This window comes from Sminthopsis crassicaudata, chromosome 5 (genome assembly GCF_048593235.1).
Source record: "Sminthopsis crassicaudata isolate SCR6 chromosome 5, ASM4859323v1, whole genome shotgun sequence".
Classification (NCBI taxonomy): domain Eukaryota; kingdom Metazoa; phylum Chordata; class Mammalia; order Dasyuromorphia; family Dasyuridae; genus Sminthopsis; species Sminthopsis crassicaudata.
This window is the reverse complement of record NC_133621.1, coordinates 16742041-16755867: the sequence shown is the minus strand read 5'-3', so window position 1 is coordinate 16755867 and position 13827 is coordinate 16742041. Positions and strand designations below refer to the sequence as shown.

The 13827-nt window shown below is 47.3% G+C and overlaps 1 protein-coding gene across 1 annotated transcript in view; it reads left to right on the top strand.

The window, feature by feature from the left end:
• Nucleotides 1-13827, top strand: part of CPVL (carboxypeptidase vitellogenic like) — a 92388-nt gene that overhangs the window by 45367 nt on the left and 33194 nt on the right. The window contains exons 10-11 of the mRNA XM_074272222.1: nt 353-451; nt 1295-1468. Of these exons, the coding sequence (XP_074128323.1) occupies nt 353-451; nt 1295-1468 (273 nt within the window). The remainder of the gene's footprint in view (nt 1-352; nt 452-1294; nt 1469-13827) is intronic.

Genomic DNA, 13827 nt, shown 5'->3' with positions numbered 1-13827 from the left:
CCACCTCCCCATGGTTTAACAGTAGGGAAGCGGGCTACCACACGCACACTCCTGTCATGTCTATGGGATACGTGCATCCTTTCGGGATCTTTTCTCCCTGACTCGGAGGCTGGTTTTTAACTTGCCTCGATGGCAGAAGGCCCCAAGGGGACTCTGGTAGCCCGAGTGCTGGCAGAACAGCATTCCCTTGTGGCTTAAGGAGTCAGGCGAGGGTCATTCAGTCAGCGTGAAGGAGGAGGGCCTGCCTTAGTCTCCCAGGGACCGAGGCTCCTCCATTACGGCACGTTAGGGGACGAAGAGTTTGTCCCTCTGACCTGCACGTGTTTCACCGATTCTTCTCTTCTCTCCCTAGATTTTTGATAGCCTGCTGAACGGTGACTTAACAAGTTATCCTTCGTACTTCCAGAATTCTACAGGATGTTCTAATTATTTTAACTTTTTACAGTGTCAGGTAATGACTTCCTTCATCGTTAGAGCTACAAATGGTCGTTTTGCACACTTAAGACTTTTAACAAAGGTTGTGTGTTAGAAAGGGAGCTGGGTTTGGAATCGGGGGAGACCCACCTGTGTCTGCACCCTCTCTCTTACACTTACATTATTTCTTCTCATGGACTCTGAAGTCCGGCCAGACCGGCCCTCTTGGGGCTCCTTACAAAGGGCATCCCAACCCCCAGAGCCTTTGCCTAAGTCTCCCCTCTGCCTGGAAGGCCTTTCTTCCGCACTTCGATTTAGAATCCATCACTTTCTTCTAACTGAACCCAGATACCACCTCCAATACGAGGCCTTTCCTCTCTGTTCCCTCTTCTAGACTTAGGGTCTTCCCTGTCGTTGTTTAGTTGCTTCAGTCGTGTCTGATGTGACTCCATTTGGGGTGTTCTTCACAAAGGTGCTGGAGTGGTTCACAATGTCCTTCTCTAGCCCATTTTACAGATGGGGAAATTGAGACAAACTGGGTTAAGTGACTTGTCCAGGGTCACATGGCTAGGAAGTGTCTGAGGCTAGATCGGAACTGAGAAAACAATCTTCTTGACTTCAGGTCCAGCCCTGCGGGCACTATGTGCCACCTAACTACTCCAAAAGACACTAATGCCTTTTGTTTCCTTTGCTTATCCGTGTGCACGTGTAAGCTGATAGTATGTAAGCCTCCCCTGTGTCCCCTCTGCCCAACAGAATGCCTTAGATGTAGTGTCCAGTCAATGTTTGAGGGAATTATTATTATTATTATTACTATTATTAGGTAGAGAGCAATCTGACACAAAAGCTGGTACACTTACTGTTTTCCCTTTATATTCAGGAACCAGAAGAAGAAAAATATTTTGGGGATTTTCTGTCAAAGCCAGAAGTGAGAAGAGCCATCCACGTGGGCAACTTGACTTTTCATGATGGTTCTGAAGTGGAAAAGCACATGTGGGCAGATTGGTTCAAGTCGGTGAAGCCATGGTTAACCGAGATCATGAACAACTACCGGGTAAGGGCAGCGTTCCACTTAGGGCCCATTCCGGGCCTTTCTGAAATCACCCAGGACAAGGATGACTTTTGTTTGAAGGCATATTTTTAGTTCACATCCTGCTATTTCTTTCTCTTTTATGGTATTTAAATCAAACAAACCAACCGCAAACTTTTGATTTTTTCTGAATTAAATGCTACTCTTTCCTTTAATTAAGCTTTCTCTTCCCTTTCCCTCTCTCCTGGATGTTTTGCTTAGAAAGCTTGCCCGGCGGGGACGCCACATAATTCTCTCAGGAGCGCCGCCATTCTTGCAGTTAGCACGGATTCATCATCTCAGTATCGTCATCCTTAGCTCTTTTCTCTCCGCAGCTTCCATTACCAATCAGTTGCCAAGTGGGATCGATTTTATCTCCACAATATCTCCCATATGCGGCTCTTTCCCACTGTCCTTCTTTCCTGGACCCCGGCTCCCAGTCATTCCCTCTCCAATATGCCCTCCACACATTTACTGGTGTTATTTTCCTACAGCATAAATCTCCCAGTGGTGTTCTTCTGCTCAAGAAAAATCAATGAATACTTACTTGTTCACTTGAGACAGGAAATAAGCCCCCAGCTTTTCAGTTAAAGCCCTTTAAAATCTGGCTAAACTCGTCTTGTATTACTCTTTCCAGACATTCTGGCCTACTTCCTGTTCTATGAACTCAGCATCTTTTACCTCTGGCCTTTTTCTTCCCTTTCCCGTCCCTTCTATTTCATGTAGACACATTTCTTGTCCTCTCCAGGATGTTCCCTGAGAGTTGAGATCGTTGGGGTTTTCTTTTGTCTTTTCCATTTTGTCGTTGTGTCCCTAACACAACACTCTGCTCATGTGGGGAAATAATTGCAAGAAGATAAATTTAGCTCAATACAAAGAGAAACTTTCTGATGATTAGATCTGTTCAAAAGTGGTATCATCCACCTCAGGAGGTATGGACTTCCTTCCGTCAGAGGCTTCCACCAAAAACTTATTATTTCTCTTCGTTGGAAATGTCGTAAAGAGGATTCCTGAATAGCTATAGTTGGACCGTATCTCCCCCGTGGTCCTTCTCAATGTGAGATTCTGGGATTTTATTCTTTTGTACTGAAGTGGAACGGAATTTCTCTTCTCATTATTTCTTCCTAGTGTTTGTGAGCATTCTATAGAAATGCTGATGAATTCTAGGGAATCATTTTGTATTCTGAAACCATATCACTGGTATTAATCTCAATTTCTTCACGAATCTCTGAGGCTTTCTGAGTTCATCATCATGCTTTTTTGCAAATAAGGCTAGTTTTGTGTTCTTTGCCAAGGTTCATAAGTTATAGTTTGTTCTCTTCTTTCTATAGCTAGCATTTCTAGAACTATCTCAAATGACACTGAAGAGGGGTATCCCTACTTTACCCCTGTTTGTACTTGAAAATCTTTTAGTGTTTTTCTACTACAAGCAATGCTAACTCTCAGTTTTAAATATTTTCTATAATTTTTATTTTTCCTGAGGCAATTGGGGCTAAGTGACTTGCCTAGGGTCACACAGCCAGGAAGTATTAAGTATCTGAGACCGGATTTGAACTCAGGTCCTCCTGACTTCAGGGCTGGTGCTCTATCCACTGCGCCACCTAGCTGCCCCACTTTCTATACTTTTGATATCATTAAAGAAGGACCTTTCTATGCTAACCAGTGCTTTTTTAGGATTTGTAATATAAACGTATATTGAATTTTAAAGGTTTTTTATGCAGCTATTTTGCCCATTTAGTTATTGCCATCTTTGTTGTTTATTTTACTAATTTATTTGAATTGTTTTTCTAATTTTGAACTGTCTTTGAATCTCCAAAGTCATCTAGGTAATGTAGTAGATAGAGCACTGGGTCAGGAAGAACTGAGTTCAAATATGGCCTCAGACATTTACTAGCTGGGAAAGTTATTTGATTTATATTTACCCAAGATTCCTCATCTGTAAAATGGAGATAGTAACAGTACCTCCCTCCCAGGTTGTGAGGATCTAATGAGATAATATTTGTAATGCACTTAGTAACTGGCACATAGTAGGTGTTTAATAAGTGCTTGCCTATACTCCAGTTAGGAATCTAACTTAATCATAATGAGTTATGATCTGACTGTATTTCTATGGTCTCTTTGCAAGATTTTTTTAAAAATTGTATCACTGTTCATTAATGAGATTTATCAGTCAGTCAGTCAATGCATGTTCACTAAGATGCCCACTTATGTATGTTAGATACTAGATGCTGGGAACTTAAGGGCAAAAATAATGCACACTCTCTGCTTTCTTCCTTCCTTCTTTGAGTATTAGAAACATATTTGTCTTTAAAAAGGTATTTGGCAGAGGGTTTTCCATTTCTGTTTTTAATAATGATAAAGTTTAGTCATGAACTACACATTGTGTATACACGGCATGCTACACTGTCCATCGGGTTTTCTTGGTGGAGATCCTAGAGTGGTTTGCATTTCCTTCTCCAGCTCATTTTACAGATGAGGAAACTGAGGCAAACTGGGTAAAATGACTTGTCCAGGGTCACACAGCTGGGTAGTATCTGAGGTCAGATTTGAACTCCCACCTCTGAGCCCAGAGCTCTATCCACTGAGTCATCTAGCTTCCTCCTTAATAATAATAGCTAACGTTTATATACAGCTTACAGTGTACTAAGCACTTTATAATTATTATCTCCTTTGGTCCTTGCAACAACCCCAGGAAGTAGATGCTGGTATTATTCCCCTTTTGAGGCTGAGGCTTTGTGACAAGGTCCTACAGCTTTAAGTACCTGAGTCTGCATTTAAGTTCTGGTCTTCCCGACTCCGGGTCCAGGCTTCCTCCGCTGTCCTCCCCAGCTGCCTCTTTGGTTCACAGCAGCACTGAGGTTTTTAAATGCATTTAAAAACTGCGGCGGTGTCAAAAGTTGGGTTTCAAATGTAGTTTCTTGAAGAAAACAATTACCTCTAGCAGGCCAGTAATTAAGAATGATTGATATCAATTAGTTAAATTATAATAATTAATATTTGAAGGATGATGGCCCAGTTATTAACGGTAAAAATGAGCTGTCTTCAACATGTTGACAACATCACTTGTTGAGAAAATAATAGTAAAAGAGCTGGACCTTGGAGATGGCTGTTTGTGGAGTTTGCCTCCCGCATACGATGATATAAACGTCATTAAGAAGCCTTAACCTCTTCTCTTTGTCTCTAAAACAGTGAGACAACCACTGCCTCCTAGGATGGGATTTTAAGTTGTCAGGATTGTGGACATAAAGCAACTTATCTCCATTCAAATGCTTTATAAATACCAGTTAGTCTTCCAAATAGTCACATTGTTTAGAAATTGTTTCGATTTGTTTTTTGTCCCGAGCTATACTTTTATCTTCATAAAGAGCTCCTGGTGTGGACACCTCCTCCATTATTACCAACCAGCACCTTGTCTGGCCCTGCTAGTCCTGAAAGCCGCCTGGGAGCCCTGGCCAGGATCGTACAGCTGGAAGGTGTCGGGATTGGAACTCAGAACTCCCAGACCCCAGAGAGCTAGGCCACATCCTATTCCGTGTGTCTGTGAGAGAGTTCTCATCTTTTAAACCCTGAATCGGTTCCCAGTGAGAGGGGCCCAAGATCCCTCCGCGATTCGGCAGTTCTGGGCCTGGGAAGAAAAGCTCTTTGCTGTCTGTAAGGGAAGAGGGCCGGGTGAGCTGCCCCTTTAGACGGAGACAAGGGAGCGTTTCCTTCCCAGCCCGTGCTGGTTTGTTCAGCTGGAAGCTCGGTTTCCAAGGGGCTGTGAGATGACCGGCCCCCCACGCTAGCTGCGGCGAACCAGTGTGTGGGGCAGAGCAGAGCGGCCCGGGAAGCTTCAAACCTCGGTGCCCTTCACGTGTATTTATGTAAAATGGCTTGAATTGGTCCTTGAAGGCCACGGCGTTTCTGTTTGTAGAAATAGTCCAAGTCTGCTTTAGCTGCAGGACGGTTTGGGGTCAGCTCCCGCCAGCTCCGGGTGCGTGGCTAGCGAGGCTGCATCCTCACCGTACTGGGGACGAGTAACCATCCTTGTGACTGACCCGTCTGTGATGCTTTAGAGTTCTCAGAGTACCTGGAAGTGGGCAAAGCACTTACTGCTGTTCTCCTCAGTTTCCTCGTCTGTCAGATGAGCTGGAGAAGGAAATGGCAAGTACTCCAGTGTCTTTGCCAAGAAAACCCCCAAAATGGGGCCTGGAGAGTCTCACGGGAGTGAAAATAATTAACAACAAAAATTATTATCCCGTGTTATAGATGAGGAAACCGAGGTTGAGAAAGATAAAGTGATTTGCCTGAGGTCACATATCTGTCATGTACTAGGCCCTGTGCTTAGGGACAGGGATACGAAAAATAAACAGCAGGCCCTTCCTCAATGAGAGAGACAACTGCAAACACATATATGCAAAAGAGGAGAAGTAGGAAATTAAGAGGGATTGGGGAAGGCTTCCAGCAAAGATGGCTTTCTAGCAAATGCCTTGTAGTTCTTATGTGAAGCTTTTTCTGATGCTCCCAGGAGTTAGGGCGCTCCTGCTCCTGCTCCTGCTCCTGCTCCTGTTCTCTCTATTGCATATTATTTTGTATTTATTATGCATATGTTATATACATACGTACATACATATATACATACATGTGATTGTCTTCAAAAGTAGGAGTTGAGCAGTGTTTCTTGTGTGCAGGGCTATAGACTAAGAACTTGAGGATCTGGAGTCAGCTTCAACGACTTTTAGTGCGCAAGCCATTTAGTCACTGTGTGCCTCAGTTGCCTCATCTGTAAAATGGGGATGATAATAATAGCGCTTACTTCCCAGGATTGCTGCAAAGTTCAAATGAAATAACAGAACAAAACAGAACATTACAAGACCCTTTTGCAAACATTCAAATGCTGTATACATGCTAACTAGTTATACCCAGTACTATTACTGGGGCACACTCCCTCTCCAAAAATGTCTATTCTCTTGGACTCCAGGAGCTGAGAATAACTGCTGGAGGCTTCAGTCTTGCACATGCAGATGACCGCAGTCCCCTACTGGCCACCACACCCTTGCATTGTCCGGAGCTGGGGCTCCTCCCTGCAAGGCGGGAGGCCTAGGGGAAGATTCCTTTAGAATACAGATTTCTAGATAACTCTGAGTTCCCCTGAATCCCAGGATGCTAGAATCAGGAATGGCGGAGACCTTTAAAGTGAATTAGTCCAACTGCCTCCATTTGTAGATGGATTTCTTGAAATTCGCCACACTTTCCAGTAGGCCACACAGGGTTTATTTAGCTCTTGTTCTCTTTCCTCACCCGGCCTGCCTCCTTTCTCACGTTTACATGTTCCCCAAAGGGTCTTTTCTATGATTGTTTCACTTACCATCTATTTGCCTGACGGCATGATCTGACCTCCATGGGGGCTCATACCCTTCAACTTGCAGAATCCCTTGCCAGCTTCGAAACTCAGCTCACCAGCTCCTCTCCAGGAACCCTGGTTTTCTCCCTCGGTAGATACCTCCACCCTTGGTGATTGTTTTTCATCCATATCTATTTCATATTTATTATTTATTTTGGTTCGCGTTTTCCCAAAGAGAAAGTAAATTCCTCAAAGACAGGAGCCATTTTATTTTTGCCTTTGTATTATTCTCTTCCACTAGTGTCTCTGACACTAGTGGGTTCTTAATGCAGTCTCGTTAAATGAATGAAATGATGCTGGCTTTGGCTGGTAACATGCCGTCATTTATTGACATCTATAAGTCTCCATTTCCAAAAGTAAATAGTGATAAATAGATGTAGCTATTCAGTTCTTAATTATCTTTACTAATAGAAAGAAGCAGCATGTAGACAGCATAAATACTGGATCATCCAAAAATAAGGCCTATTGTCTTGAAAAAATTATATATTTTTTTCTTTCCAGCAGATTGACCTTCATAAGAGTGTTATAGCTTATGTTCCCAGAGGGTGCCCTCTCTAATGGCAGGGAAGGCTGCCTGTAAAGATGCCAGATGCCAAAGGGAGCAGGCTGGCATTCGGAATTTGCTATAAATTGCCCACAGTTTGAATAATCAAAAACGGATTGGCTCTTGGAGCAATAGAAATAAATACATGCAGAACCACCTTCAGAATGACAATCAAGGACTGGGGTGTTGGAGAATGGGATGATACGTGATACATTCAGAGTCTGTCCAGCTGTAGCACAGAACAATAGTTGGGACGGTACCAAATTCATCCCGTGCTATCTCATTGACTGTGACCTATGATGTACAGCACATTATTTTCTTTTTAAAAAAATGAAAATGTTTTATGAATGCATTTTAAGATAGATTTAAACTTTAAAGGCTCATAGAGGGCATGTAATTCAACCTCCTCATTTTTGATAGTTGGGGAAACTGAGTCACAAAGAAGTTGAATGATTTTTGCCTAAAGTTACAGAGATCATAAGTGACAAGACCAGGATATGAATCTAGAGTTTGCATTGTTGAACTCCGTTTCCCATCTTTTATATCTTTTACAGAATGGGAAAAAAAAAAACCTAAAAACCAAACAGATAAACAAAGCCAAGCAAGTCAATGACCAGTCTTTTATTAGAATACATATTTTACTATTGTCTTTTCCCCATGACTTTCAAAGGATTCTCCCATAATACTCTGCTTTGCATAGAAATCTAGTTAATTAAACCTGTGGTCCGTCCTTTCTCCCTCCACACCATTAGCCCACCGACCCTGTACTTTCCTATGTCATGGATAATAATAGTAACCACACCTATACAGTGCAGGGGAGTTTGCCTGAGCACTTGGCAGGTATTGTCTCATTTGATCCTTACGCCCTGGGAGGTAAGTGCTATCCTTATGCCCATTTTACAGGTGAGCAGTCCGAGGTATACAGGGTAAGTGCCTCGTTCAGGGTCACAGCTAGAAAGTGTCTGAGGGTGGATTTGAACTCGTGTCTTCCTGAGTCATTTTCAACACCCTTAACCAGTGTACTTCCCAACTAGGTAAACTTGGCAATGAGATTGTGTGTGTGCATGTGTTCCAGCTCCTATGAGCTGATGATATTTCCATGAAGACTGCTTTGTAATTCCTTTTTCTGACTGGAAATCACTTCCTAAGAAGCCTTTTCAGCAGCTGTGTTTCTCTTTCTGGCTCACCACGTCAACCCCGACTCTTCGGTCCTGGTGCAGGCCCAGAAGGTTTTCCCCACTGAAGCAGGTATTGATGGCAAACTCCGGTTTGCTCCAGTCTCCCAGAGAGATGCTGGGGAGGCCCCCGAGATGTGGGGGGTCCCTCTGGGATGTTGGGCTTGCTGCGCGGGGCTCGGTTTCAAAGGTCTCGTCGCTGGGGGGTTGGGCTTCGCTCTGTCTGTCTAAGAGTTCATCCGGTCAGGAAATTGTGGTTATAAAGTTCCATCTCCCGGCCGCGCATCATTCCGCAGCCCGTTAAGTCCCCACTCATCGGGGTCTTCATGTTTCTGAGCTTTAGCATCTCCCCCTTGAGCTGCCCCTTAGCGTGTACTTGTTGCCCTTGAAAGTGAACAGACAGATGGGGGGAGGGCAGGGATGCGGCTTCTGACAAACAAAGCGTTCCTCCATGTGCCGCCGACATCCCTGAAACCTTCCCTGATAATCTGCCAAGGAGGCAAGGCTGAGTCCTGAGGGCTAAGAGAACCTGTGACTAACAGGCCTGCAGGCCCAGCCCGAATCTCCGGTGAGGGGAGAACGGCTTTGTTGTTGCTGTTCCCAGTCTCGTGTGGCTGACGGAGTAACCCGTGACACTGGGTGACCAAGTAAACATCTGAAAGACCTGACAGTTTAGAACCCTGGCATAAATCTAACCAGGGAATTCATTTCCTTCAGGACAAACGTCAAGTCATTTCTTTGGCTTCGGTCAGTCTCACAGATGAGAATGGTGGGAGTGTAATGTAAGAGCGGCTTGACTGAAGACAATCTGAGGGTTATAGTGGCCCCGAGGCCCACTTGTAAGGGGACAAAGGCCTGGACAAGGTAGTGATCTTGGATTTGAGCGGGATGACTTCCAAGCACAAAGAGCCGATACTCGTGCCGTGCTCCGCCTCAGACGGGATGTATGAGCTGTTCAGGGCTCAGTTGGGGAGGACGTTGATCCGTTGGGTAGGGGAGTGGGGAGTAGTTTAGATAGGGGGAAGCCTCATCGGGGTGGTTGATGGAAATGGGGAAGTTTGGGCTGCAGAACAGCACCAGGCTTCAGGTTCTTGGGGGGCTCTCGAGTGCCAGAAGGTTCCCGTTTGGCCTGGCCCCAGAAGGCAGGGGGTGCGGGAAGTACTTAGAGAAGCATTTACGCTTGATGTCAGGAAAAGTGCGCTCGGCTGCCCTAGGGGAAGAGTCACCAGTCCCCAGAGAAGGCGGCCCCCATCTTTAGGTGGGTAACCATGACTTAGCAGATAAAAGCTTTTAGGAGGCCACGCTCTCGCGCCATGGCATGTAAGTGGATCGGACTGAAGGAAGGAAGGGCTGTGCAAGGTCTCCTGCTCACTTTTCCCTCCAGAATCATTGGGTCTGGTGGCCAGAGATCGAGCAATGGCTCCGGAACCTCGTGGAATCAGCCTTAGGGAAGCAAGAAAGAGAGAATCCCAGTCTCAGGAGTTGGAAGAGTAGAAGCGACAAGGTGTGGGAAGGGCGGACGCCTTTCTCACCCGGCCCGTCCCGCTTCTGGTTCCTTTAACCTCTCGGGGATCAAGGAGCCCCTGGGCCCTTGGGAGAAGCTTTTGGACCGTTCTTAAAATCACTAAGCAAAGCAGTATGTAAGTGAATGCCGCAAATTGCTGGGTAGCTTCCCCTCCACCAGCCCCTCCAGCTTTCAGCCCTCTTTTCACATGTCATTTCCCCATCTGAATGTAATCTCTGTGAGGGCAGCCTGGCTTTTGCCTTGCTCGGGATCCTTTCTGTTTTGCACAGCTCTGGCTTAGAGTAAGTACCTCATAAACATTTATTAGTTACTGACTTAATTGCTCTGCCCTTTTTGCACGAATTATCCCTGCTCTCCTTGTTTAGCACAAAAGGGGTCCTTCTTTTATCTTTGTGGAGAAACTGATCCCCAGCTCCCCAGACAGCCCCCATAGGCTCTCCTCTCTCTGAGACGGACCCCGCGTTTAACTGATCCCCTTTTATAGCTTGAAATTTCTTCTTTGAGTTTCTGGTCAATTTAGTGGTACTTGAGAACAAGGCCTTTTAATCCTTTCCCTGGGGTCTGCTTCTGAAGGAGTAGATAATTGGGCTCCCTGACTTAATTAGCCCGCTGACATGGCCCGACAGTTCTCCATGTTTTGCAGGGGTTTGTTTTTACAAAGTAGTGCTTGTTCCAACCTTGGGAAGCACACCAGGCGGGGGGGCGAACAGCTTCAGTTTAAATCTGAGACAACAGCACGGAGACTTGGGGTCAAAGCTGAGAACAGCACAGAAAAGTCTACATTGCAGTCCAGGCAGCCAACATGCTCTCTTAGGGTCACCTGAAACTAAGGGCTGGAAAGACCCTTGGTCCATTTTACAGATGGAGAAACTGAGGCACAAGGGGTGAGAAGGTAAGTCAGGTGAGCCAGGGAGCAAGCCACAGTCCTGGCTTTCTTGACATTCCAAGTCTGTGTCCTTCCCCCGCACCACCCTGCCTCCCGCCACACCGGATGGCTTCTTTCAAACTCAGCTCTGGCTCTAGCTCCTGAACAAACCCTTCTTGGTACCTGTGCTCCCCCCCCCCCAATTCATTCAGTTCCATAAACATTTATTAAGCACCTACTGCATGTCAGGAATGGTGTTTCTGTCTCAGGGCTGTGGCGCACTTCCCTTCCGGGAAGGGAAGCTCCTTGAGGGCAGGGTCTTTCATTGTTGTCTCTGTTTTTCCAGTGAATTGGGCTGAAAATCAGCCGGTTAGAAAATACAGGTGTATAATATGGAGAGCGGGCCATCTTCTTGTCAGCTGACTGGACTTGGAAACCAAGAAGGAGACAGTGTGAGGGGAGTTCCCCCCAATGGGACCCGCCGGTCACGCACGGGCGGTAACGAGCTGCTCCCAGCTGTCCCCTGAGCCCTGGACCGATCAGCCACAGCTTCTGTGGGACAGCAGCCGAGTTTCCCAGGAGCATCTCCTCCCGGGCCAGTTTGGGGAATAAGGACCCAGCTGAAGGAGAGTGGCTGAGGCTCCGCCGTCTCCTCCCGCTGCTCCCTCCTAGGGGGACACTCATATTCCACGTCCTCTCCTGCACTTGCCAGGGTGTCTGCATCCATCAGAGGCATCTGGGAAACTGGAGAAAGACAGATGTAAAAGAAATCTTCCTCAGGGAGCTCTCGGCCTTTAGCGCAGAGATCCCTCTGCTGGATTCACAGCCAAAGAAGGTCAGAGCAAGCTCCGCGTGTAACAAAACAATCATGGCTGCACTGTGTCTGTCAGGGACCACTGGGAACAAAGTGGGCTCCCATTGGTGGGCTGGTGTGTGAGTGTTGTACAATACAATCATTGACCTTGAAGAAATGGGGACTGGAGAATTCGTGGAAGCCGGGGGGGAGTGTCTGAATCGATTAGAGTGAACAGAACTAGAATAACATACAGTGACCCAGGGGTGTTAAGAAAAACAACACTGAAAGGCCTGGGATCTCTGGCCTGAGAAATAAAGAGGTGCCATTGTGAGGGCTGGGTCTAGGAAGGCAAAGGGAATTGTATCCCCCATTGCCTTGGGGCGTGAGCGTCCAGCCCAGTGCAGGCTGCGCTTTGTCTCTGGGGCAGCTCCATTCCCCATCTCCTGCCTCAGCATAGGCCATCCTTCCTACAGAGCAGGGGTTCTCAAACTACGGCCCACGGGCCAGATGCGGCCGCTGAGGACGTTTATGCGGCCCGCCGGGTTATGGCAAATGGGCTGAGGGCGGAGACAGAGGGTGAGCTTTTGTTTTTACTACAGTCCGGCCCCCCCACAGTCTGAGGGACAGGAAACTGGCCCCTGTTTAAAAAGTTTGAGGTCCACTGCTATAGAGCCTGAACCGCCCCTTACCTCCATCTCCTAACCCCCCTCAGTTACTCCAGAGCAAGCCCAGGTGCGCCACAGAGCCTTACCTGCCCTCGTCCCTACCTCTGTGTGTGACCTCCACGTTTGCACCCTGGATTTCCCCAGGAGGATGCAGACTCCTTGGAGGCAAGATTGGTTTGTACTTTGTCCCTGTATCCTCAGGGAAAGGATGCTGGGGGGGCAGTGGGCAGAGACCTGGGCTTAGAGTCAAGACCTAACAGTGTGACCCTGGTCAAGTCACGTTACCTGTTTGCCTTGGTTTCCCCTCAGTTTGTTGACACATAGTAAGCACTTAATAAATGCTTGTACCCTTTCTCTTCCCTTCCAGTACATCACACAGTGTCCAGAATTCTATGACAGCTTGTTGATTGATGGATTGATAGACTTTGTATGGAATGTTGGTAGGCCAAGGAGACCACCCCTCTCAAGGTCCGTGTGGTCTGGCCCCGTGATCAGGAGGCCATTCACGGCTTAACAGCCCGTCTCTCCTCACACCAGAAGTTGGCTCTTCTGGAGGGGCAGTGGCTTGAGGAAGAGTTCGGTGCCTTCTGCTCCTACCCAGGGCACAGGAGGGAACCCTTCCCGAGGGGCCCGCCCAGGCGGGAGTTGCCCAGCCTGCTCTGGGTCCCGCCTGGTTCACCTCAGATGATGTGGGCCCCTCTTTGCCCATCTCTTGGGCCGGATGCCTACAATCTGAAACTCCCCGGCTCAGACATTATCAGAGGTCTGGGGGAAAACGAGGTTACCTTCTGGACCAAAGGAAAGGGAGGCCCCTGCAGCCAGGCTGCTCTGATGGCGGCCCCCAGCCGCCCATTACCGAAGGCCTCTGTCTCCGTGTCCTCGGCTGACTCTGGGATTGTTCAGTTCTGCTCTGCCAGTTCCTGTATCGATTACGCTCATTTGCACAAACCTTTCTACCCCATTGACTCGCCTGGGCGACGTTCTCCGGAAAGGGACCTGTGTCTGGGGGGGAGGGCTGCAAGGGAGTAGAGCGACCTTAATGAATGAGACCTGGGAAGACTTCTGATCTTTCTCACTCAGGCCCCGCTTTCTTGCATTGGTTAAAAGCAGGAAGCCCATGGGGCTTCGGGGACACTGGGGTTCTGGTGAGAAGTGCACAGCGGCTGGCCAGGTTCCGGCCCAGCTCCAGAAAGGAGGCCAACCTGGCAGACAGACAGTGGCCAAGCTGGTCAGCTGGAGGCTGGGATTTTGAGGGTCGTCCATGTGGCTTCGGCCCTGGAGTCACCCTCAGCCACAGCCGGACCTTCCTCCTGTTTCCTCTCACTCTTGCTCCAAGTGACTTTCACTGGGAGGAGGGAACGAGGCTCTTTCTTGGAGTTCTCGAATTATTG